Source organism: Gopherus flavomarginatus, chromosome 4 (genome assembly GCF_025201925.1).
Source record: "Gopherus flavomarginatus isolate rGopFla2 chromosome 4, rGopFla2.mat.asm, whole genome shotgun sequence".
NCBI classification, from domain to species: domain Eukaryota; kingdom Metazoa; phylum Chordata; order Testudines; family Testudinidae; genus Gopherus; species Gopherus flavomarginatus.
This window is the reverse complement of record NC_066620.1, coordinates 206,237,320-206,262,888: the sequence shown is the minus strand read 5'-3', so window position 1 is coordinate 206,262,888 and position 25,569 is coordinate 206,237,320. Positions and strand designations below refer to the sequence as shown.

The window sequence follows — 25,569 nt, the reverse complement described above, 5'->3', positions numbered from 1 at the left end:
GTCCTAGAGCCAGGGCTCCAGCCCGAGCCTGAATGTCTACACCACAATTAAACATCCCCTTATCCTGAGTCCTGCAAGCCCAGGTCAGCTGGGTGTAGACATACCTAGAGTGGTTACATGACTTGCCCAGGCCGTACACACATTCTAGGGCAGAGCCAGGAATAGGACCTCAGGCCCAGATTTCCTAGTTCTCAGTCCAGCATATTTAACCTCAGGACCATAATTCTGTAGTCTATAAGTAAAAAACGTACTTGAACTTTGCTGTATGGGGGAGGGATAGCTCAGTGGTTTGAACATTGACCTGCTAAACCCCAGGTTGTGAGCTCAATCTTTGAGGGGGCCATTTAGAGTTAGGGTTAAAACCAAAAAAAAACTTGTCAGGGAACTTGGTCCTCCTAGTGAAGGCAGAGGACTGGACTCAATGACCTTTCAAGGTCCCTTCCCAGTTCTATGAGATGGGTATATCTCCATATATTATTATTTACATTAGCACATTGGTTCTTTTATTTGGGAGAAGGTTGATTAAAGCACAGGAGTGCGAGTAGGACTACAGGTAGGAGAAATAGTCTTTGCAAGACAAAAAAGGAACATTTCAAAGTTTCTGAAACTTCAACGATATTCCAACAATTATGGCAAAACCTTAGCTTGAAACGAAACAGGGATGTGAATTTTAGATGAGTCCATGCCCCCTAGAGGCTACATGGCATAAAGAGATGCATGTCAGGGCTAAGACCACAGAACTCCTGAGACATCTCTGATGGGCCTTACTAAAATTTTGCATTTATGTACAGTGTAATCCACTGGTCAATGTGTGCTATGAGTCCCCTCTGTACCTGATTCATGGGGGATACAATCTGTTACAGCTCCCAGCTATTGGGCTTAGATAGACCTGTAGCTCTGGATTTCCTGGTTCAGTGATGGTTACAATCATACTTTAGAAGCATTGTTTAGTTACACCTTACAGCCTCCACATGGTATGAAGTAGGAAATTATCATCATTCCTAGTATGAAGCTGGGGGAATTGAGGCTCAGTGAAGTGAATGACTTGCAAATGGCACTAGAATGTCAGTGTCAGAAGGAGAAACTCAAAAATGTTGGCCTCAACTTCTTAGCAGTTTCTGCTAGGTTTCACTTTGGGATTGCTGAGTTCATTTTGACCCAAAACTCAGGATTTAGGTTCAAATCTCAGTGGAATGAAACTGAAAAAAAAATGGTGAATTGCGCTGCTGAGCAAAGCTACCAGATTTCACACATCTCTGTTAAGGAAGCATCAAAATGCTGAAGTTATTTTCTTCATGATGGGCCCATTGAAATCCTTTTTGAACTCTGTAGTACTCAGCCATTCATTGCTGGCAGACTATCTGGTTTTGCCTGTCACACCAGAGTAAAACATAACAACACAACTCACTGAATAATTACCCAGATAGACTTCTTTAGTCTCAGACTTGTCACACATTGTCTTGGCTCTAGTGATGGCTGCTTGTCAGTCTTGTCTCTCATTCTGGGCAAGATGCTGAAGGTCATTATTAACTCATGACTTTACGGCCTGAAGATGAAGCACCAGACATTTCTGAAGTCTCTGTTGTTTTTGGTATGAAAGCCATAATGCACCAACTTCCATATTATTTATATAATTGGAAAAAAATCAAATAGAGTAATATCCCTCTTTGTCTTCTCAATTGGCACTTGGCAAAGGCTCATGGGATGATTAGGCAATAAGACATGTCAGACCATGTGGTATAGCTGATTAGCACCCAGCCTCCGGGGTGTAGTCAGGACATCTGAGGGATGCATGACTCAGCTCTACTGCATAGGCAGTCTTGAAGTTCTCAAACTTCTCTGTAGTGTGGACCATGAGAGATTGTCTCATGAACCCACTTCTCAGTCCATTTGCAGTCATGTAATACCCTTGTGGTAAGCAGGGGAGCTGTTTACATAAAGAAATAGTAAGAAACTATTTAATGCATTTCTAACTCACGTTAATATGATGAGGTTTTTTGTCCCTTTTGCGGAAAAAAAGCTAACAACACAATCTTCTGCCATTCTGTAGTTCATCTCCCCCCTTCTCTCACCTTTAGTCCTTGCTTTCCTCTGTCACTTAGTTCCTTTCCTCCTGCGCACACTGCCGGGCCATCTCATTTCCTTCTTTTATGGTTCCCCTTGATATTCATCTCCCACTAGCAGCTGGCAGCTCCAGTCCCACTGGTGGCACAGGTCCATAGAGGAAATTTTTTTATAGAATCGTAGGACTGGAAGGGATCTTGAGAGGTCAACTAGTCCAGCCCCTGCACTCATGGCAGGACTAAGTATTATCTAGACCATCCCTGACAGGTGTTTGTCTAACTTGCCCTTAAAAAATCTCCAATGATGGAGATTTCACAACCTCCCTAGGTATTTTATTCCAGTACTTAACTACCCTGACAGGAAGTTTTTCCTAATGTCCAACCTAAACTGCCCTTGCTGCAATTTAAGCCCATTGCTTCTTGTCCTATCCTCAGAAGTTAAGAACAATTTTTCTCCCTTCTCTTTATAATAACCTTTGATGTACTTGAGAACTGTTATCATGTCCCCTCTGTTTTCTCTTTTCCAGACTTTCAAACCAATTTTTTTTTCAATCTTCCTCATAGGTCATGTTTTCTAGACCTTTAAAATCATTTTTGTTGCTCTGGACTTTCTCCAATTTGTCCACATCTTTTCTGAAATGTGCCCCCCACCCCTCTGAACAGTAGACAATACTCCAGTTGAGGCCTAATCAGCATGGAGTAGAGCGGAAGAATGACAACTTGTGTCTTGCTCACAACACTCCTATTAATACATCCCAGAACGATGTTTGCTTTTGTTTTTTTGCACAACAGTGTTACTGTAGACGGGCCGGATTCACCCCTGCGGCACCTCCTGCTGGTGACTTCTTGGAATTAGCTCAATTCAGCTCTGGAGAGCCCTCTGCAAGCTGGTGATCCGCCTGTCCTCTGACCCCCGTGTCCCTCTCTGGACCCAGTGCCCTTTTACATGGGGTGCTGCCCCCTGGCAGTAACCCCTCAGTCTTAGGGTCTCCCCTCCCCGGGGAACCCCCACCCACTATTCTCACCTTGCCTCAGTATATGGCTACTGCCAGTCATTGTCTAGCCCCACGCCCTGGGACAGACTGCAGTATCAGCCATTCATCTCTGGCAAGGAGGGTTTGGACCTGCTGCCTTGGCCTACCCCTGGGCTGCCCTCTGCAACCCTCAGTACCTGTTGGCCCAATGCTAGGCCGCAGCCTGGGGCTTTCCAGGCTGGAGCTCCCCAGCTCCTCTGCCTGTCCTCAGCCCTGCTCCACTCAGGTACCTTTTGTCTAGCTCCCTGCAGCCACACCCATCTCCCTCTATAGCTAGAGAGACTGTTTTGGCTTCTGGTTCACAGCCTCTTACAGGGGGCCAGCTGGGCTAGACTGGATCATGGCCACAGCTGAGTCTACTCTCCTCAATCAGCCCAGGCTTCTTGCCCCAGCCTAAAGGCTGTTTCTCCAGCCACAGCCCCTTCCCAGGGCTGTTTTTAACCCCTTCAGGGCAGAAGCAGGGGTCCACTCTGCTACAGTTACACTGTTGACTCATATTTAGCTTGTGATCTACTATGACCCCCGACCCTTTTCTGCAGTACTCCTTCCTAGGCAGTCATTTCCCATTTTGTGTGTGTGCAACTGATAGATTGTCTCTTCCTAAGTAGAGTACTTTGTGTATGTCCTCATTGAATTTGTTTCATCTCCTTCTCTTAGGTAGCAGCAGCCCCTACTCGAGGCAGCTGTCTGGCTCCTCCCTGTTTTCAACTGTTTTTTCAGGCTTCTGGGCTCTTCTTTACAGTGAAGAGCCTGGACACCTGATGAAGCAACTGAAAAGGAGAAAGAGAAGCCAGCACTACATGACAAGTCAACTCTCTGTTGACCACCCGTAAATATTCTGCAGACTGAGTGTCCAAGGACCAGAGTTCAGAAAAAGCTGACCCAATAGAATCCAAGAAGGCTTGGGTTCAGATAATACACCAAACTGACAGATGTGGCCACTACACTTAATTCTGCAAAATTTTCTTGCCCATGGAAAGCAAAAAGTTCTAAGCACCAGAGGTTACTTGGTTTCCTTGTACAACCACTGCAGTGCAGCAGTGCTGCAAAGAAAAGGGAGACACCAAAAACAGTGAGGATACAGTAATGTAGATAGGGCTTTGCTGTGCTCAGTACCCGGGTGCCAATCTCGCAGGTTAACTGGGTAGTGAGGACATTCCCTTAGTCAAAAAGTGCTTGAGAGAAACGATGTGCCTTCACTGGTCTCCACTGATCAGTTAACACCATTTCTCACATGCGTGCTAATCCTGATCTCCTGAGCCTGCAAACGCTTGCCCACATGAGTGAATCATTACAATGATCCTTAACACTGCGGTCTTTCAGAACACTGTACAGACATAACAGATCAGTCCTCCCAACACCCCTGCAGAGTTAAGTGTGATAGTGTTGGCAACACATAGCATTAAAAATTATGAGAATGGCTTAAGAATCGTCATTTAAAGACATACATTTTGGGTTCTATTATAAATATCCCTTCTGGGATTGGAGCATTTAGGGTTCACACTTTTAAGCTTTTCTCCACAACCATTAGAAATGTACTTCTTTTTAAAAAAAATGTAAGCTGAGATTTGTTTGTATTCACATGGATCTTTCCAATGAATTTATGTTGACCAATCAATTCATACACACAAACATATATACAGGTGAAAATTTTATAATCACCAGGAAAACAAATCTCATAAAAAATTCTAAATCCCCAACTTGGTGGGGTATGGTTGTGGTTAGAAAAAGTTTATAATGGGTGAACTATAACTGAAAGGCTCCAACATGGTGTGTGGGGTCTCAGAGTGGTTGAGAACATCATCCAAGGAAGTAAGGATGACTTGGGAGGTTTAGGAATGGGATACAAAGCTTTAGGCTTAGATCCTTAGTGGCTGAAAGTTATAGTTACATGTTGTATGTCTGCTGTCCTTTCTGAAAAGAATCACTGGTCATGGTCCAATTCCTAGTGGAAAGGTATTCACACCAGTTATTGGTTGTCTCAGCAAAGAGGCCAAGTATTGACTGAACCATGAAAGAATGACTTCCCTCCTTGCTCTAGAGGAAGGACCAGCAGCAAAGGTATGAGATGCATTAGTGATAGAGTGGAGGAAGATTGTGCTTCCTGTATTGCACCTGTTCAGGTGATATATTGAGGACTTAAATCTCCAGAAATGTCAGTCTGGCACTGCTAGGGAACCTTGAATTTGCTAATTAATTCATTTATTTATTTTTAAAGGCTCTTAAAGAGGAATGTTTCTTTAGGATACAAAGTTTTCTCTCTTACTCATTCGTATATATATATATATCTCACCAAAACTGTAATTTTTAAATATGAAAAAAACATCACAGGCTGGCTAATTTTCACAGATTGTTTTTTTTATTCTACATCTGCTGCGGTTTTGTGTTGCATAATTGATTTAATCTCTAATTTTACAGGAACGCTGAACACTTTTACTGGACTCTATGTATATTTCTCTAGGGCATAAATTGTCCTATTTTTTCCTCCCTTGTATCTGTTTAGTGCTAGCCCATTTTCTTCTGAGACTGTAAACTACCCTTGGTGAAATAAATGAAGTCACAGTTGGAATACAGTTTACTGTACAGACTTATCACCGCAAGATAAGAAAACATCACACTCCAAAATTTTCTGAACATTTTCTTCTCTTCTGCTCTATTAACAATTTTATGTTGGCCTGAAAGAGCATTTTACTGGGTGTGGTTCAGAACTGATGATATTACACCTGAAAAGAAAGCATGTGAGTGGAGGAAGGAAAAGGATGGTCCAGTGGTTAAAAGTGCTTAGTAAAGACTTCAGAGACTCAGGCTCAATTCCCAGCTCTGCCTTTGACATCCTATGTGACCTTGAGGAAGCTACTTAGTTTCTGTATGCCACAGTTCCCCATCTGAATGTATCTGTCTACTTCCCTGGGGTATCATGAGATGCTCAAATACTATGCTAATGGGGGTTATGTGAGTACCAGAGGCATAAACTAAGAATTAACCCCATAAACTCATCAGATAACTTCATGAGAGTCACATCTTTACTGGTAGGTCACAGATACCCAGCACCTTTATCTTCAATATCAGGGGGTAACCATGTTAGTCTGTATCCACAAAAACAACAAGGAGTCCAGTGGCATCTTAAAGACTAACAGATTTATTCGGGCATAGGCTTTCATGGGTAAAAAAAAAAATACCTCATTGAAAAAACTGCAACTGAAGAAGTGAGGTTTTTTACCCACAAAAGCTTATGCCCAAATAAATCTGTTAGTCTTTAAGGTGCCACCAGACTCCTTGTTGTTTCTATCTCCAATGGGAATTGTGAGTGCTCAAGACCTCTGAAAATAAGGTCTTAAGTGCCAAAAAGTGTTGGCCAGGGGTCATGCTAAGTTTGATAATAATGAGTTAGTGGGAGGAGTAGAAATACATATTTCTGTCATCCTGGTCCTAATTACTAGGCAACACTGCCAATATATGTATTTAGCTTTTGTAGAACAAACTCTTTTTGCTTAATTTATATGCATTGCATGGGAGATAAACTACAAAGCATGTTACATGGTTTATTCTCTTTCATTTTAATTTGCATGATAAATCTGGCAGCGCTGGACATAAATTGGTTTCAAGAACATATTTTTATAGAACTGGTTAAAGTATTTACAGCTTCTAATATTTTGCTACTTCCCAGACAGAGATTTTCTCTGTTAGCTCACAGATTTGGACATTGATGTGGAATTGAGGGCTACCAGTTTAGTTTTAGTATATATAGGCTATTTTCAAGAGCCTTTAACTTTAAACATGGGTACATAACCCATGGATAAAGTCTGTTTTATAGCTCAATAAAAGCAAAGCACTTCAGCATATGCTTAATCACAGTGAAGTCAATGTGAAGTTAAAGTTAAGCATGTGCTTAAATGCTTTGATGACTAAATATGAACATAAGCACATTCTTAAAATTCATAGATTCCAAGGTCAGAAGGTTTCAGAGTGGTAGCCATGTTGGTCTGTATCAGCAAAGACAATAAGGAGTCCTTGTGGCACCTTAGAGACTAACACATTTATTTGGGCATAAGCTTTCGTGGGCTAGAACCCACTTCATTGGATGCATGAAGTGAAAAATACAGGAACAGGTATAAACACATGAAAAGATGGGTGTTGCTTTACCAAGTGTGAGGTCAGTCTAACAAGATACATCAATTAACAGCAGGATACCAAGGGAGGAAAAATAAATTTTGAAGTGGTAAGAGAGTGGCCCATTACAGACAGTTGACAAGAAGGTGTGAGTAACAGTAGGGACAAATTAGTATTGGGGAAATTAAGTTTAGGTTTTGTAATGACCCAACCACTCCCAGTCTTTATTCAGGCCTAATCTGATGGTATCCAGTTTGCAGATTCATTCCATTTCTGCAGCTTCACATTGGAGTCTGTTTTTGAAGTTTTTCTGTTGAAGAATTGCCACTTTTAGGTCTGTTATTGAGTGACCAGAGAGACTGAAGTGTTCTACTACTGGTTTTTGAATGTTATGATTCCTGATGTCAGATTTGTGTCCATTTATTCTTTTGAGTACAGACTGTTCAGTCTGGCCAATGTACATGGCAGAGGGACATTCATGGCACGTGATCGTATATATCACACTGGCAGATGTGCAGGTGAACGAGCCCCGGATGGTGTGGCTGATGTGGTTAGGTCCTATGATGGTGTCCCTTGAATAGATATGTGGACAGGGTTGGCACTGGGGTTGGTAGCAGGGTTTGATTCCTGGATTGGTGTATTTGTTGTGTGGTGTGTAGTTGCTGGAGAGTATTTGCTTCAGGCTGGGGGGGCTGTCTGTAGGCGGGGACTGGCCTGTCTCCCAAGGCCAGAAGGGGCCACTGTGATTATCTAGTCTGACCCCCTGTAGAACAAAAGCCATAGATCTTCCCCAAAATAATTTTTAAAGATTTTTTTTTTAAAAGTCCAATCTTGATTTTAAAATTGCCAGTGATGGAGAATCACCACAACCCTTGGTAAAGTGTTAAAAATGTACACCTTATTTCTAGTCTCAATTTGTCTAGCTTCAGCTTCAGCCATTGGAGCATGTTATATCTTTTTTTGCTAGATTGAAGAGTCCATTATTAAATATTTGTTCCCATTGCAGGTACTTATAGACTGTAATCAAGTCACCCCATGGCCTTCTCTTTGTTAAGCTAAATAGATAGACTCAAGGAGATCAATCACTATAAGGCATATTTTCTAATCCTTTAATCATTCTTGTGGCTTTTCCCTGTACCCTCTCCAATTTATCAGCATCCTTCTTGGATTGTGGACACCAAAACAGGAGACAGTATTCCAGCAGCAGTTACACCAGTGCCAAATATAGAGGTAAAATAACCTCTTTACTCCCCTGGTTATGCATCCCAGGATCGCATTAGCCCTTTTGGTCACTGTGTTGCACAGGGCTTTTGTGTTCACCTAAGTCTCCACCACTACCCTCAAATCTTGTTCAGAGTCACTGCTTGCCAGGATAGAGTCCCACATCCTGTAAAGATGGCCTACATCATTTGTTTCTAGACGTAAACATTTCTATTTAGCCATATTAAAATGCATGTTTGCTCGCACCCAGGATACCAAACAATCCAGATTGCTCTTTGTCAGTGATCCTCTTCATTATTTACCACTCTCCCAATTTTTGTGTCATCTAAAAATTTTATCAGTGATGATTTTATGTTTTCTTCCAGGCCATTAATAAAAATATTGAATAGCATAGGGCCAAGAACCAGTCTCTGCAGGACCCCTCTAGAAACACACCTCTTTGATGATGGTTTCCTGTTTACATTACATTTTGAGACCTTTTAGCCAGTGTTTAATCCATTTAAAGTGTGCCATATTAATTGTATATCTTTCTAGTATTTTACTCAAAATGTCTTGCAATACCAAGTCCATTACATCAACTTTATTACCTTTATCAACCAAACTTGTGACCTCATTAAAAAAAAAGATAAGTTAGTTTGACAGGATCTATTTTCCATAAATCCATGTTGATTGGCATTAATTTTATTACCTTCCTTTAATTTGTTATTAATTGAATCCTGTATCAGCTGCCCCATTATCTTGCATGGGACTGGTGTCAGACTGACTCCTATAATTACCTCGGTCATCCCATTTAGCCTTTTTTACATTAGCTGTCTCCCAGTCTTCTTGAACTTCCCCAGTGTTCCAAGACTTATTGAAAAACAACATAGAATATCAGGGTTGGACAGGACCTCAGGAGGTCATCTAGTCCAACTCCCCTGCTCAAAGTAGGACCAATCCCCAGACAGATTTTTACCCTGGCTCTCTCAAGGATTGAACTCACAATGCAGAAGGCCAGTGCTCAAACCACTGAGCTATCCCTCCCCCACAACATAAATGGTGCAGTGAGCTCCTCAACAAGCTTTTTTGAAATTCTTGGAAGTGAGTTCTCCGGACCTTCTGATTTAAAATATCTAACTTGTGTAGCTTCTAACATCCTCCCAAGATACCAATGGAATGGAAAGAGAGCTATCATAGGATATGACTACATCATCTGTTTTTTTTTCCAAATAAACAACAGACATATTTATTGAACACGTCTGACTTTTCTGCATTATTGTTAATGCTACCATGTTCATCTTGTAAAGGACAAATACCAATGTCAGGATTCATTTTGTTCCTAATAGGCTTAAAAACCTCCTGCTTATTATCCTTAACTCTGTAGGCCATAGATTTCTCCTTGTGTTCCTTTGCTTTCTCTATCCATTTTCTACAATTTTTAGCATCCAATTTATATTCATTATGTTCAACTTTTCCTTTCGTTCATTTTAATATATATATATATTGTGATACAGCATGTCCAGAGGGCAGCAGGAGAGGGCTAGAAGGGAGTCTTATTCCCTGTAAGGGGAAGAAAGTTTGCTATAGATTAATTAGAGCACCTGAAGCCGGTCACATGATAAAACCCCATGCTTCAATCAGACAGTGTGGGAGTTGGAGCAGAGAGGAATTGGTGCTGGAGCAGATAACAGTTTGAAGGGAAGCAGAGGACAGTTTGGAGAAGTGCTGCGGTGAGCTAAGAAGTCCAAGACCCTAGGTAAAGGTGCACCTGGCTTGTACAGAGAGAGGGCAGGAAGCCCCCCACAAGCTGAAGGGCAGGAGAGGGAAGTAGCCCAGGGGAAGGAAGTGTCAGTTCAAGTGGTTTACCACTATCCTCAGGGCCCCTGGGCTGGGACCTGGAGTAGAGGGTGGGCCCAGGTCCCTCCCTCTCCACTCCCCTCCTCTAGGACACTAGTGGGGCAGTTAACATTCCACTGCAGGGGCAAGAAATGCTGCCCTGAACCCTCCCCAAAGAAGAGAGAGCGCGAGACCCATCAAAATAGTGCAGGCAATTTGCCACAAGATAAATATATATATAGATATATTTTAAATTGTTGTAGGTGCCCTCATGTCCCCTCTAAACAAGGTCATTTTTAACCAATATAGCCTTCCTCTTTGATTGTGCGATTACAGGTTTTTGTGTATCTAGTGAAGTATTCTTAAACAATTCCCAATTATAATTCACATTTTTCTGATTAAACTCTTCCTCCCAGCTGCTTTGGCTCATAATTGTTTTAATCTTCAAAAATTGGCCCTTTTAAAATACCAAGCATGTATATCACTGGTCTGGACTTTATTCTGTTTGCACATTATAGATGTGATTAAGTCATGATCACATCTACCAAAGTTATCATTAATTTTTAGTTTTGTGATCAGTTCCTCTTTATCTGTCAAGATGAGGCCTAATATAGAATCCCCTCATGTTGGCTTTTTGAGTTAGGGAATTATCATCTATAATATTTAGAAATTTCAAGGATATTTTAATCCCAACAGCATCAAAACTCCAGCTTATGTCACTTAAATTGAAGTTCCCCATGATCATATAGCTTTTTCCTACACATTATAGATAGATACGTAAGGCACTGGTTACCCTGTTCCCTAGTGTAATTTGGAGGTATGCAGCAGACACCAACTACTATCCCATCTTGTGCTTTATCTGTTTGAACTTTGATCCATAAGCATTCAAGCTGATTTTCTTCCAAGTTATAAGTGAGTCAGAAACAGGTAATGCCATTTTTGACATAAAGTGCCACTTCCTCTCCTCTTTTGTCCGCTCAGTCCTTCCTAAATAGGTATTACCATTAATTTTAATCTTCCAATCATGGGAATCATCCCACCAGGTTTCAATAATACTAACTAGATTTAATTTATGCTCATAAATGAGCAATTCTATTTTCCCTTGTTTGTTACCCAGACTTCTACCATTGGTGTATAGGCAATTCAAGAATTTCTTCTCTTTGTGTCCTTTTGTTCCTTGATTAATTTGATCAAAATCTCGATTTTGTGCTGAGTGCTCATATCTTCCCCTTTTTTTGCCCTCCTCTTTTGTTGTTTGTTTAATGGCTTCCTGACTACTCTAGCTAGGCTGTTCCCACTGAGGTGGAGGCCTTCCAAACTATTCAGCCCCCTCTCCCTACAGAAGGTGGACCAATGTTCCACAAAACCCAAACCCTGCACTCTACACCTCTTACTTATCTAACAGTTCACCTCCAGAATCTTCTGCATTCTGGCTTCCTTTGCTCTTGGGACAGGAAGGGTCTCTGAGAAGACCTCTTAGACATTCTTCTTCTTCAGCATGTTTCAGAGTTCCATAAAATTACCTTCTATCTGTGAGATATCACACGATGAAGGATACACCTATAGTTTGCTTAATTGAGGCATATGTCACTAAACTCAGCCTTCTTCATAGATTCATAGATTCTAAAGTCACAAGGGACCATTGTGATCATCTAGTCTGACATCCTGTACAACACATACCGTAGGACTTCCCTGAATTAACTCCTGTTTGAAATAGAGCATATTTTCTAAAAAAAAAAAAACAACCATTCAGTTCTTCTAATATATACTCTTCTCTTTCTTTCATCATCACAACGGCCACTGAAACTCCCCTCTCCTCCTTTTTCTTTATTACAGGTACTTTTCAACATCCTCTAGAAAGAGGAATGAAGCTATTGATCCTTCTTCGGGCATCCGAGGGAGTTTATTGTGATCGTTTGGATGGAATCAATGTCCACCCAGGAACTATTGGTATGAAAAAAAAATTGATTTTTCATGGAAAAGGCACATTGTGGAATAACCAATCTGCTGCTGTTGAGCCTGGTGCTGCGTAGTGCCCCACCATCTATTTGCAGAAAAATGCCTCAGTGAGGGAGAGACAGTTTTTAAGATGAAGATAACAAGAATATTTCCCATTCTACCCTTATAAAGTCAAATCCTGGAGACTTAATTCAATATTTTTTTCCAGGCAAAATTCCACTGAAGTCAATGAGAGGTTGCCTGGGTGTCATTTGGGAAACCAAAGCTAAAGCTGAAAGGACGCAGATTAACATTGGGTTAATCTCTCTTCATAAAGCCACATGTTGTTTTCAGATTTCCAAACATAGATGTTTTCAGACATCCAAATTCATCTGATCTTCTGGTTTCATAGTGCTATATTTCTGATGGTGGTAGACCCCATTTTCTAATGTTATCTGTACAGATGTGTGCCTACTTATGGTGAAAGGAGGATGGATGACCCTGAAGCACAAAAACTGGAAACAGAAAATCTGGGTTATGAGCTATGTTCACAAAGGAACTTAGGCTCCTAGATAATCACTGGGATCCACTAAGCCTGAGTTAGACACTCAGGCGTCACATGAATGGAGGGAGCTAGGCGCCTAAGAATGACTTCTACAAAAGACAGCGTGCTAGTCAGCTCCCCACCTAACCTAGCCAATTCAATATTCCAACGAGAGGGGTTGCCCCACCAGTCCCAAGGAATTCAGCATCTATATGCAGGCTGAAGGGAGATGCCTCTCTCTTCTTGAGATTCTCAGGCATAAGCCCTCTCTTGGAGTTAGGTGCCTATATTATTGTTTTGCAGGCAATGATAGCAACCTCCTTTGGCCCAGTGGTTAGGGCACTCACCTGGTAGGTGAGATCCCTTGGTTCAGGGTGGGAGGGATTTAAACAGGGACTTGAAGCCTCTTAGGCGAGTCCCCTATCCACTGGCCTATGGGACATACTGGTATTAGGCTCCCTCAGTCTCTCCTGTTGAAGTTTTTGTGCTCTGGATTAATAAATACAGAATCATTGGAGAAAGGGGAATGTATCCTGAATCTCCCACATCTTGGCTGAGTGCTCTAACCATCAGGCTCTAGAGTGATATTCTCTCTCTATCTCTCTGGCCCATTGACTCTTTGCATATTTATCCAAAGTAGAAAAGCTTCAGCAGAGGTCACCTGAGGGAGCCCAGCATTAGAATATCTAATAAACCAGTGGGTTGACCTGAACTGAAATATTTCAGTTTGTTGAAATGTTCCAAAGAGTTTCATTTTGAGAAAGTTCACATTAAAATGCGTTTTTCCTTGTGGCAGCATTTTGCCTCATGAGTTCCCTGAATGAACTACATTTCCCATGATGCAATTCAGCTTCCCTCTAATCAAGTGACATGGTGCATCATGGGAAATGTAGTCTGGCAAGGGAGCCTGGCCCTTAGGGGAGAATGGGGGCATCAGACACCTGAACTGCAACTCCCATGAGGCAATATGTCATCACAGGGAAATACAGCATAAGGTTGAATTGACTCTAAATGTTTCAGGTCAGTTCAACATTTGGGAACCCTGAAATGTTTTTTTTTTAGTAGAAAGTGCTGAAACAACATGTTTCACCATTTCCAAATTGAAATATTTTGCAATGCTTCATTATCTGAAAAGTTTCACTATTTCAATTTTTCATCCTAATTTGGAACAAAAAGCAGATGTTGAAATATCAGAATTTCCCACGACAGAAATTCTGGTATTCAGTCAGTTCTATTATTTTTTTTTAATGTAGTATTTACTTATTTACTTAGGTTAAGATTTTGAAAACCAGTTAGGCGTTTTGCTACACAACTTCAATTTCATGGGAGTTCTGTGATTAAAGGGTCTACTTGTCTTTGTAATCCTCAACCTTATTATTTTACTAATTACTTATTTCTAGTCCTGAATATGGACAGTATTCACTTTGAAATTCAAATGAATCTTCATGTGATTCTCTCAGGTCTAGTCCATGTGCAAAATGTATTGAAATTTTCAAAACTCTTTTGAACACTCATGACAATTTTTTCCTTGCATTAAGCCATTAGTGCTCTGAGTTCAGCAGAAGTCCTGCTCTTTCCTTAGCTTTTGGCTTTATATCTCCGTTCCAGGGGTTTATGGGAAGGTGCAGATTCATAGTGCTTATCCTAGGAAATCCTGGACACATCTTGGAAGTGACATTGCACCTGGCAATGAGAGGTGAGGTTTTGCTCAGACGTGCCTCCAGGTAATTAATTTAGCTTTCTGTGTGCACTTCTGCTGTTGTGGTCACATCTAGAAGCCCCAACAGAAATAAGGGCCCATTGTGCTAGTATCACACATCCACTAGACTCTAGATGAGTGCAGACTTCTCTGTCTAATGCTCCTTCCTGAGAGCTGTGACTGGACAGCCCAGCTGTCCAGCCTCTGGAACCAGTGCTCGCTCCTCTGACTCCCCCTGTAACTTAAACACACCTTCTCTCAGAATCCCACCAAAGACGCAAGCCTTCTCAGACTCTCAGGAGGCACATGGTAGTTGTGGTATATCATGCACACAGATGCTTTGCACAAAGGTCTACAACTCTGCCACTCTTTACTTAGAAATACACAGATCCATACAAAAATAATAAACCCTATCTGCATTTCCCCTCACTGCTGCTCACTGTTCCCTTGGGGGTACTTGGGGGACCATCTATATTCAGGAAGTCAGGGTCCAGCCCTCCCACCCCAGCCTTATCTGGCTTCTACAGCAGCTTCATTCACCATAAGCTAGTGAAAATGGCCAAAGAGAGAACAAAGAGAGCAACTTCTGTCCTGTATTACCTACCAGCCTCCCATCAGGTGACTCTCTGGTCAGCCTCAGCAGGTGACCACAAGACAGATCATGGGCTGGAGAAAGAAGTGTTATCATCCCTATTTCAGAGGTGGGAAACAGAGGCACAAAGAGATGAAGTGAGTTGTCCATGGTCATACAGGGAAATCGTGACACAGCAAGAAATTGAACTCAGATCTACCAAGTCCCAATCCAGTGTCATAACCGCACATTTGCATACTTTGTCTTTTACGTTTGCCTTTCTTTAGTGTAAAGCAGGTTAATAAAGGCTGATACACTGTATCAAAGTGAGTTATTTATGAAAGATGATGCTGAGGTCAAGGAGAAGTCATAGGTTTTCAGATAAGATTTGATGGGGATCCCTTATAGTGGATGCAGAGAAACAGTTCTGATAGGGATGGCCATGGTACAGGATTTATTACCCACTGAGAAGAAACTATGAGGAAGGAAATCTTGTTATTTAGGAGCATAGAGAATGGACCAGAGAACAGGCCTCTGGTACCATAGTGATGGTAATGGTAAAAGAACTAAAGCTGGCCAGAAAATGTTTGTTTTGTTTTTTCCTCTGTCAAGATTCAAATGAAAACCTAACATTGTTTTGGTTTTCAGAGAAAAATGTTCAGTTTTGTCATTTTTCGATGGGAAAAAAGGATGAGAGGAAGGATGGTCCAATGGTTAGGGCACTAGGATTTAGGGTTCAAGTCCCTGCTCTGCCACAGACTGCCTGTGTGACCTTGAGCAAGTCACTTAGCCTTTATGTGCTTCAGTTCCCTGCCTGTTAAATGGAGATAATGTCATTTCTCTACCTCACAGAGTTGTTACAGTAAAGATTATGAAGCTCTCAGATACAGTACTGATGGGGCCCTATAAATACCTGAGGTAGATAAAACCCCAAAAGACATTCCCATTTCAACAAAAAAAGCCTTTTTCAGTCAAAAATAACTTTTTCACATAAAATGTTTGAGCAGTTCTAATAAGAACCTAGATTGCCAGGAAGAAATAAGATTAGATACAGGAGATGGGCAAATCAGTGGAAAAACTTTAAGGTAGGGGAAGGGTTTTTATATTGAATAAACTGAGTTACAGTAAGTTTCTGAGTATTTGTAGGCTGTATTTCAATTTCCAACCATGAGTCAGCAATGAGTCAGAGAAGAGCTGACAACTAAAAGGAGGAATTACTTAATTAGTTAAGATGAGAGAAAATGAAAGCCTAGCTCAATATTTCAGCAGATTAGTGGCTGAGATAATAGTTTGTGCAGGCCATGTTTCTCATCTGACTTTCTGTATTCCTCTTATCAAACTTCTTAGAAATGTATATTCAGTGTACTAAAAGAGGTGGGTTTATGTGGCTTATTGAGTATTCTTTGCTAGTTTTGCCGTGGCAAGATTATTGATCTCTTTCAGGAACTCCACGAAAATAGCCTTTCTCATAACTTAAACAGCATATCACTTAACTTTTGTGGGGTTACAGGATTTGGGTCGAGGATGAAGTAGACTGGAGTCCTGGTGGAAACATTGTCATCAGTTCCTCCTCCTATGACGCTCACCAAGCTGAGGTGGTCACACTTAAAGAAATAAATGGTCACAGCATTAGATTCCAGGAACGTCTCTTCCACAGGCATATTGGTAAGAAATCTGTAATATATATCACCTGCCTTCCCTTTATCCTTCTCCACATTCTTACTACTCATGGCGTGAGAGAATATCTGGCTCAGACTTTCCATATGGCTTTGCCTTAACTGTCCATTTTAGATCTCCCTGTGAACCTACATTCCCTACCCCCACTCCTTTCTTCATGCATCTTCATTTCTTTCTCTAAATGCTGCTTCATGCTTGTATTATGTAGCAGGTGGGAAGTTCAAAACTGCTCAGCATGGGGAGTTTTACTGTTAACTTCAGTGGGAGCGGAATTAGGCCAATGCTGACTGTTTTTTAAAATCCCAGGTTCTTTGTGTGTATGTGTAATAGAGATGGTTGAAATAAAGAAAAAAAACTGTGATTTTAAGGGGAAAACTGTTGATTTCTTTTATTTGAAATTACAGAAAATTTGGATCACCACTCTAGTTAGTTGAAAAACAAGGTGAACATTTCACAAAAACTTCATTTAAAAAAAAATGAAATTGAATTTCAGACCTTGAAAAATGACATAAAATACATGTATATGTAATATATATACACAGATCTAAAATATGTATAGAAATATGTATCTACCTACAGACATAAATGTATTCTTCATAGTTTACTTATATGTTATTTTATTATAACATATAACCTAGTCATATTATTAATTCTGTAAAGCATTTTATAGTATATTTGTATAGAAGATGCTATATAAAATCAAGATGATTAGGATCTCAGGATTTGGCCCACTGATGATAAAGTCAATGGGACTCCTCCTGGTAGTAAGTTTTATGTCTGACAATAAGTATTTGCAAATCTGGGCCATTGGTTTTTACTTAGTCCTTACTTAGGCTAACTTTCATTCAAGTCAATAATAAATTAAATGGATCAGAACTATTGTGAATGTTTCCAGGGAATCCTGTGGCATAATATCTACATCCAGCTTCATCCTGATCATTGCAGCAATATCTGAGTATTGTTTGGCAATAAGGGGTTAGTGTCAGAATTAAGAAAGAATGAATAACTAAATAAATATAGTGGCATAGATAGATTGTCAGGAGAGTCTTTCTCCATGTGATACAAAGGCACTCTTAGGGCTTGTCTACGCTACCGCATGGGATCGATCTAAGAAACGCAACTTCAGCTACGTGAATAGCGTAGCTGAAGTCAACATATTTAGATCTACTTACCGCGGTGTCTTCACTGTGGTTGATTTAAGTCAATAGCTGGCGCTCTCCTGTTGACTCAGCTGGTGCTTCTCATTCTGGTGGAGTACTGGAGTCGAGGGGAGAGCGCTCAGTGATCTATTGATTGCGACTATAGTAGACACGATAAATCGACCCCTGCTGGATCGATCGCTGCCTGCCGATCCAGAGGGTAGTGTAGAGAAGCCCTGAGTGACTTATGCTTGGCTCAGAGCCATTCACCTCCTTCGTTCAGCAGAGCTTAGATTTACTGTTTGCCCAACTAAAGACTTATCTCTTTTGTCTCACTTTTCACGAAGAGATGGGTGTGAGGAGCAGGGAATGGTTGGATGAGGATAGGTATTTGTGGTAGGATGATGTTTAGATAGCTATGGTTTATCTTAGGAGGTGGTCGGATCTTTTTTTATAGTTATTATTTGGGCATTTTAAGATTTCTTCAGGCATAGTTGTTTTCAAAAGAAATATAAATAAATAAATACAGAGACTTTCATCTTTAGTTTGCCATCTGTTCCTAAGTGATCAAAAGTCTCTGACATCAAGTTAGCTTTTTCCTGTCTAGTGTTCGGTGGATGTCAATCTGTTTCATAGGGAGGCCAATTCATGCACAATTCTGAAGATTGATCTTTTATATACTTCTACTTCAGTATCAGGCTATCCCTTGGAAATGGCCCATTCCCTGGTAGCAACTGCCACCTGACAAATATTTTGCCAGTGGAGGCCTCCTTCACCTTTTATACTTCTATAATTTGAGATAAACTCTCCCATGAATCTGCACTAAATGTTGTCAGTGATAGCACCTCTGGCTCTACACAAAAAGCTTCATCTGGTTTTGAATTACAGAGTATTGAAGGGAGGATGAAGGAAAAGGATAATGAACCATGGAACTCATTTGTAGTTAATCTATGCAGAGCCAAACTTCACTTTTGGCTGGATAGAATAAAAGATCCCATTGTTTCAATACATTGCAGCATATTTCATTTATAGTGAATCTCTGCTTGTGGGCTTGATGCTGCAATCCTTACTCCAGGAGAAGTGACACTGAAGCCACTTCAGGTGTAATTCCATCTCTACGGAAGTCAGTGGGAGTTTTGTCATTGACTCCAGTAGGGCTAGGATTTCATCCTTTGAGTTTTACTGCAATAAGCAATTAAAGTTGCATGAAACCATAATTGAGATTGCTAATTATAAGTCAAAGGAAGTTTGCCTGCGTATGATGCTCAAGCAGATCTTCTGCACTGGGAGGAATATCACCCAACAGGACAAAAGACCTATACTCTATTTAAACCTTGTATTAAGGACTCAAGTGAAAATTAAGCATTGGTCAGGGCCTTGTGTGGACTTTTTCTATTGGTGTGAATTTCCTCCTTAGAAAGACTGTGTTATATTGTACATGCAATCTTAGTACAAGATTTTTATAGGAAATTGGTTTTTAACATCATCACCAGGCTGATCACTATGTGAATTCATAACCCCAGGAAAGAGATCAGTTCCTTAGTGCAGCATACTAAGGTATTATGTCTCCTGCTGATATAATCTGTCCATTGGTTTGGCATGCCGTAGTCCCAGGAAACAGGTTTAGTATTCGCCTTTACTGGGAACAAAAGGATGTTGGTAAAATACACTCTCATCCCAAATAGGGGCAAGCAGGGAGCCGTTTCTCTTTGTTGGTGCTTGCAGAGAGCCCCTGAGGAAAATCAAACCTGAAAGGCAGTGCAACTTCTGAGAGGAAGCCACACATCAGTTGTCAGATGAGACATACCTAAAGCGTTGGTTACTGAAACATCCTAGACATTCATCCTGTTTTCTCTCCTTGAAATGCCACAGGGCGTTCCCATAGCATAGAAGATGGCAGACGTGTTCCGTTGGCCACTGAGGTTGGGCTCCTAACACGCAACATACAGATTAAGTCAGACACGGCTTGCTCTGGGAGGCTTCTGGTGGGACGCTTCAGAAATACCAGTGGAACGGAATTTGCAGGTAGTTGAAACTCACCCACTCAGTCCCATCCATATCAGTCCATCACAAATATTCTGTCCAGTCCAGATCAGGATGCTTTCAGGAGCAGGGGTTGTAACTTCTTTTATGGGTTGTACAACGTAGAGCACATAATAAGTGCTCAGCAAATAAGAAATATTAACAGTAATAAATAACTTTAAAACATTCAGATTTTAATAGCACTTTTTCTTGTTTTGCAAACAAATGCCTGTTTTTGGCATTTTATTTATGTTTTTATTGACAAAGGCGATCATACAAGCCAATCTACCTGTAATCACCCTTTCATCTCTCTTCATTTACCACATTATAGGTGACCTTCGGCTCTCAAACATTGAAATTCTGAACTTTGGACCATCACAGCTTCCTGCCATTGGCTTCAGTAACATATCTTTGGGATCCTCAATTATCTCTTCCAGCATTCACCATAGCTGTGGGGGTGGCATTCAAGCAGTGACAAGCAGTGGAATCTCATTGCGTGACAACGTGGTGTTCAACACGGTTGGCCCTGGCATTGACTTGGAAGGCCAAACTCATTCTCTCATCAGGAACCTTATCATTCTCAGCAAGCAGCCAGAGGGGTTACCAGACTGGGTTGCTGGTATCAAAGTGAACAAAATAGATGACTGTTACCTGCTTGGCAATGTCATGGCAGGTTCGGAGCGTATAGCCTTCCACATCAGAGGTCAAGAATGCTTCCTAGCTGGAGAGTATTTTGCTGAAAATGTGGCCCATTCAAGCCTTCATGGTGTTCATTTATACAGAGGGGATGGGTTTCAAAACTGCACCAAAATCACTGGTTTTCTGTCCTACAAGAATTACGACTATGGTGTCATGTTTCAGCTTGAAAGCAGTGTAGTGATGGACAATATGATGCTAGTAGACAATGCTGTGGGTGTTCTGCCAGTGGTGTACAGCCCATCTGCTAAGCAGCATCGTTTGGGGAAAAAATACATAGAACTTAGAAACTCTGTCATTATTGCAACAAGCTCAACTTTTGACTGCATTAAAGACAGGATCACGCCCCTTTCAGCTAACTTGACTTCCAGGGATCGAGCTCCATATTCCCCTCAGAGAGGTCGCATTGGGATTCTGTGGCCTTCATTTGCCTCTGAACCAAGCCAGTGGCCTAATGATCCATGGCACAAAATAAGAAATTATGCAGCAGTATCAGGAATCATGAAGCTACAAGGTTGGTCTTCCTTTTGTATTACCCCAGTGTCCTGGTGAAAACCCATCCCAGGTAATTACATTCTGCCTACTTAAAATCCACCCTTCCCGGCCAGGGCCGGCTTTAGGCACTGCAGGGCCCAATTTGAAAGAGCTGCCACCAAAGACAGCGGCGGGACTTAGGCGGCAGCTCAAGTGGCTCCTGGTGCCTTCTGGCAACACGTCAGCGGAGGGTTCTTCTTCCTCGGCAGCAATCGAGCTGCTGCCGAGGACAGTGGTGGGACTTTGGTGGCAACTCTAATGGCTGCCTGTGCCTTCGGCGGGACATCGGTGAAGGTCCTTAGGGATGTTGCAGGGCCCTCTTAGGCGTGTGGGGCCCGATTTGGGGGAATCAGGTGAATCGCCTTAAAGCTGGCCCTGTCCCCAGCAATCTGAAATGATTATAGCGGGTGAAATCCTGACCCCACTGAAATCAATAGCAAAACTCCTATTGACTTCAGTGCAGCCAGGATATCACCTGGTATTCTGCAATTCCTGGTCAAACTGTTGTGCAGTGTTACCATATGCTATTAAATATCTTCCACATTCCACACCAAGGACATCTGCCTTTCAGTGCTGGGTGAAAAGATTTCTGAATTTGATCCATCTGTCTGATATATTGGTATCTATGTCTAGATAAGGATACCAAGTCAATGAAAGGTTTTACAAAATTAGTTTACTACGTACAAAGTTTGCAGTGCTTTGTGATCCTTTTTGATGAAAGCTGATAAATAAAAGTAGGACCATTATTGTTGTTATAATGAATAATAATAATAATAACAAATGACTTTTGAGCAGGGATCGGCAACCTTTGGCACGGGGCCCATCAGGGAAATCCACTGGTGGGATGGGATGGTTTGTTTACCTGCAGCCAGGGCCGGCTCTAGCCATTTCGCTGCCCCAAGCACAGCGGCACGCCGTGGGGAGCGCTCTGCCCCTCGCCGGTCCTGCGGCTCTGGTGGACCTCCCACAGGTATCCCTGCAGAGGGTCTGCTGGTCCCGTGGCTGCGGTGGACCTCCCGCAGGCGTGCCTGCTGATGCTCTACCTGAGCCGCCTGCCGCCCTTCAGGCAACCAGCAGAGCGCCCCCCGCGGCATGCCGCCCCAAGCACGCGCTTGGCATGCTGGGGCCTGGAGTTGGCCCTGCCTGCAGCATCCTCAAGTTCAGCCAATTGCAGCTCCCACTTGCTGCAGTTCACTGTTTCAGGCCAATGGGGACTGTGGGAAGCAGCATGGGCTGAGGCATGTGCTGGTTGCCGCTTCCCACAGCCCCCATTGGCCTGGAAAAGTGAACCATGGCCAGTGGGAGCTGCGATCAGCCAAACCTGGAGATGCTGCAGGTAAACAAACTGGCCCGGCCCGCCAGCGTATTTCCCTGATGGGCTGCGTGCTGACGGTTGTCAATTCCTGATTTAGAGGAAGGCTGTAAAACACTTGTTATAGACTATTACGCCCTTTCTTTCCTTGTGTCCTTGGTTTAAATGCAATGGACATGCCAAATGATATTTTATTATTTGCATTACCATAGCAGCTGGATATGTTTCAGATCTGTCCAGCTTAGGTGCTTATGACACCCCCATTATCATAGTATTTGAGCCCTTCACACTTTAACCTACCAACATCTCCGAGAGAGAGGGATTATTAGGAACTATTATCCTCATTTAGAGATGGGGAAATGAGGCACAGAGAGACTAACTGACTTGCCCAAGGTCACACTGAAAGTCTGTGGTAGTGGAGGGACTTGAACGTAGATCTTTCCAGCCCCATGTTAACCACAGGACCATGCTTTCTTACAGGTCAGGGTTGAAATGCTTTATCAGAGTTGGCAGGGGTGACTACCTTCCCGTCTGCATTAATCCTGGTTCTAACTGAGTCTTTCACTTTCATGGGCATTAAAATTCACTTAAAAAGAAGAGAGAAGCCACAAAAAAAGGGTTAAATACATTTTTACTTCTTGTTTTTATGCAAAATAGCCCTTTACACATTCAAGATACTTTACAGACATTAGTTAAGTAATATGCCTGACCACTCCATGTAGTAGGCAAGTTTCATAGAGAGGGGGATACCAACTGAGTACCAAGAGATGAAGTGACTTGTTTCAGTTCACACAACCAGTCCATGGCAGAGCCACATCCGGGCTGTGTGTATACTAGAAAAGTTGCCCCAGTGCAACTAAATCAATTTAAAGTTGGTCTAATGACACTAGCGCAAACTTCTCATTTAGAGACTCTTAAACTTGCTTAAACTGTGGTTCTGTTGATTTAGTTTAAGCAAGATTTAAACTTATTTACATACTTAGGAGTTGCACTGATGTAAGTAGACTGATTTTAAGCTGGTTTAGGGGTAGCAGCCGTATTAGTCTGTATCCGCAAAAAGAATAGGAGCACTTGTGGCACCTTAGAGACTAACACATTTATTTGAGCATGAGCTTTTGTGGGCTATAGCCCACTTCATCGGATGCATAGATTGGAACATACAGCAAGATGATAGTTATACATACAGAGAACATGAAAAGGTGGAAGTAGCCATGCCAACTGTAAGAGGCCAATCAATTGAGATGAGCTATCATCAGCAGGAGAAAAAAAAACTTTTGAAGTGATAATCGATTATGCTGAAATAAATTTGTTAGTCTCTAAAGTGTCATAAGTACTCCTGTTCTTTAAACTGGTTTACTTACTCATAAGAACATAAGAACGGCCGTACTGGGTCAGACCAAAGGTCCATCCAGCCCAGTATCCTGTCTTTTAACAGTGGCCAATACCAGGTGTCCCAGAGGGAGTGAACTTAACAGGTAATGATCAAGTGATCTCTCTCCTGCCGTCCATCACCGCCCTCTGACAAACAGAGGCTAGGGACACCATTCCTTATCCATCCTGGCTAATAGCCATTAATGGAATTAACCTCCATGAATTTATCCAGTTCTCTTTCAAACCCTGTTATAGTCCTAGCCTTCACAACTTCCTCAGGCAAGGAGTTCCACAAGTTGACTGAGTGCTATGTGAAGAAGAACTTCCTTTTATTTGTTTTAAATCTGCTGTCCATTAATTTCATTTGGTGGCCCCTAGTTCTTGTGTTATGGGAACAAGTAAATCACTTTTCCTTATTTACTTTCTCTACATCATTCATGATTTTATAGCCCTCTATCATATCCCCCCTTAGTCTCCTCTTTTCCAAGCTGAAAAGTCCTAGCCTCTTTAATCTTTCCTCATAAAATGTGAAGATAGGGCAGGAAACACTCCCTCAGAAAGGGCTTGTCCAGGATTTGAATCTGGGATCTCTCGCATCCTAAGCAAGAATCATACTCCTAGACCAACAAGCCACTGTGCCAAAGCAGCCTATAGACAAGGCCTTAGAATGCATGGCTCAGATACCCATCCCTGAAGAAAATTCATCCTGCCTCTCCCAATGAGATGTGTTTTTATCTTTGTCAGAAGTCACCTTTACTGGTTTTACGAAGAGTTGCTATAGTGATGACAGAGATATCTGCATTATGTCAAATCCTGACAGCGTGGGCATCATGTACCCAATCACAGCAGAGATGACAAGGATGTCACATGTCCATGAGCAGAATAAATTCTACTTTCATACACTGGAAACAAGGTAGTGTGCTTTGTTCTTAATAAGTAGTCCCATCCCCCCAGGTTTATAGTGAATATGCACTACTAATTACATGACTAGTCATATCTTTATCTATCTATACCTCACTACAAAATCTACACTTTCTATTACTGGTTACATCTATCTTCAAAGAGATTCATTCTCTCATTAGGAGTGATGGGATGAGAATTTAAGCTAAAGATGGGCCTAACTCAAAACCTAGATTCAGTACCTCCGGACTTCGGGGATGTAGGGTTTTCAAAATCTGAACTCAGGTGCAGACCTGAGTGTTGTAAAATAACCTAATTTCTACAATGGGTTGAAATCAAAATTTTGGATACAACTATTTTTTTTGGGGGGGGAGGGTGTCTATCTGTCCCTCTGCTCTTTATACTGTTTTTGTCTGGGACTAGACATGGAAGAGCCTGGATCTTTCATATGGTTGTTTTCTCTATTGAAATTTGAAGACGTAGAGTTTGGATAGTTCATTAGATGTTTCTCCAAATAAAGCCTCCTGGAGTTCTCCTTTTGCTAGCATCTGTGTACCAAAGTAGCTTCAGGTAGTCATTGTCTTTATTTTCTGTCCACATAGCTGACTCCTCAATCCCAGGCCTCAGGACATGTCAGGAGCTCCAGCAAAAAGCCACTAGGTGGCTAAAGTGTCCTTTTTGTATGGGAAAATGAGTTTGATTTTTGCCTGTGAGATCACATCAGCAGCGCTGAGTGGAACCAGGCAGTCTGTGAGATGTCAGATGTGTGCCAGTCTAACTCACGCCCAGAGAGCATATCTGCTGAGCATAGTAGCACAGGGATCAGGAAGAAAGAGCACTTCTCTGTTACCTTAGGTTTCAGCAGTTCAAATGTGCAGAGTCCATGGGAAACGTGGGCGGATTTATTTATTTGTACAGCTGGC

At 41.8% G+C, this 25,569-nt stretch overlaps 1 protein-coding gene across 5 annotated transcripts in view; it reads left to right on the top strand.

The window, feature by feature from the left end:
* PKHD1 (PKHD1 ciliary IPT domain containing fibrocystin/polyductin) overlaps positions 1–25,569 on the top strand; it is a 382,755-nt gene that overhangs the window by 257,380 nt on the left and 99,806 nt on the right. For all 5 annotated transcript variants that reach the window (XM_050948683.1, XM_050948684.1, XM_050948682.1 and 2 more), the window contains 6 exons: positions 12,080–12,193; positions 14,334–14,421; positions 16,506–16,660; positions 19,684–19,836; positions 20,165–21,043; positions 24,491–24,659. In XM_050948683.1, the coding sequence (XP_050804640.1) occupies positions 12,080–12,193; positions 14,334–14,421; positions 16,506–16,660; positions 19,684–19,836; positions 20,165–21,043; positions 24,491–24,659 (1,558 nt within the window). The remainder of the gene's footprint in view (positions 1–12,079; positions 12,194–14,333; positions 14,422–16,505; positions 16,661–19,683; positions 19,837–20,164; positions 21,044–24,490; positions 24,660–25,569) is intronic.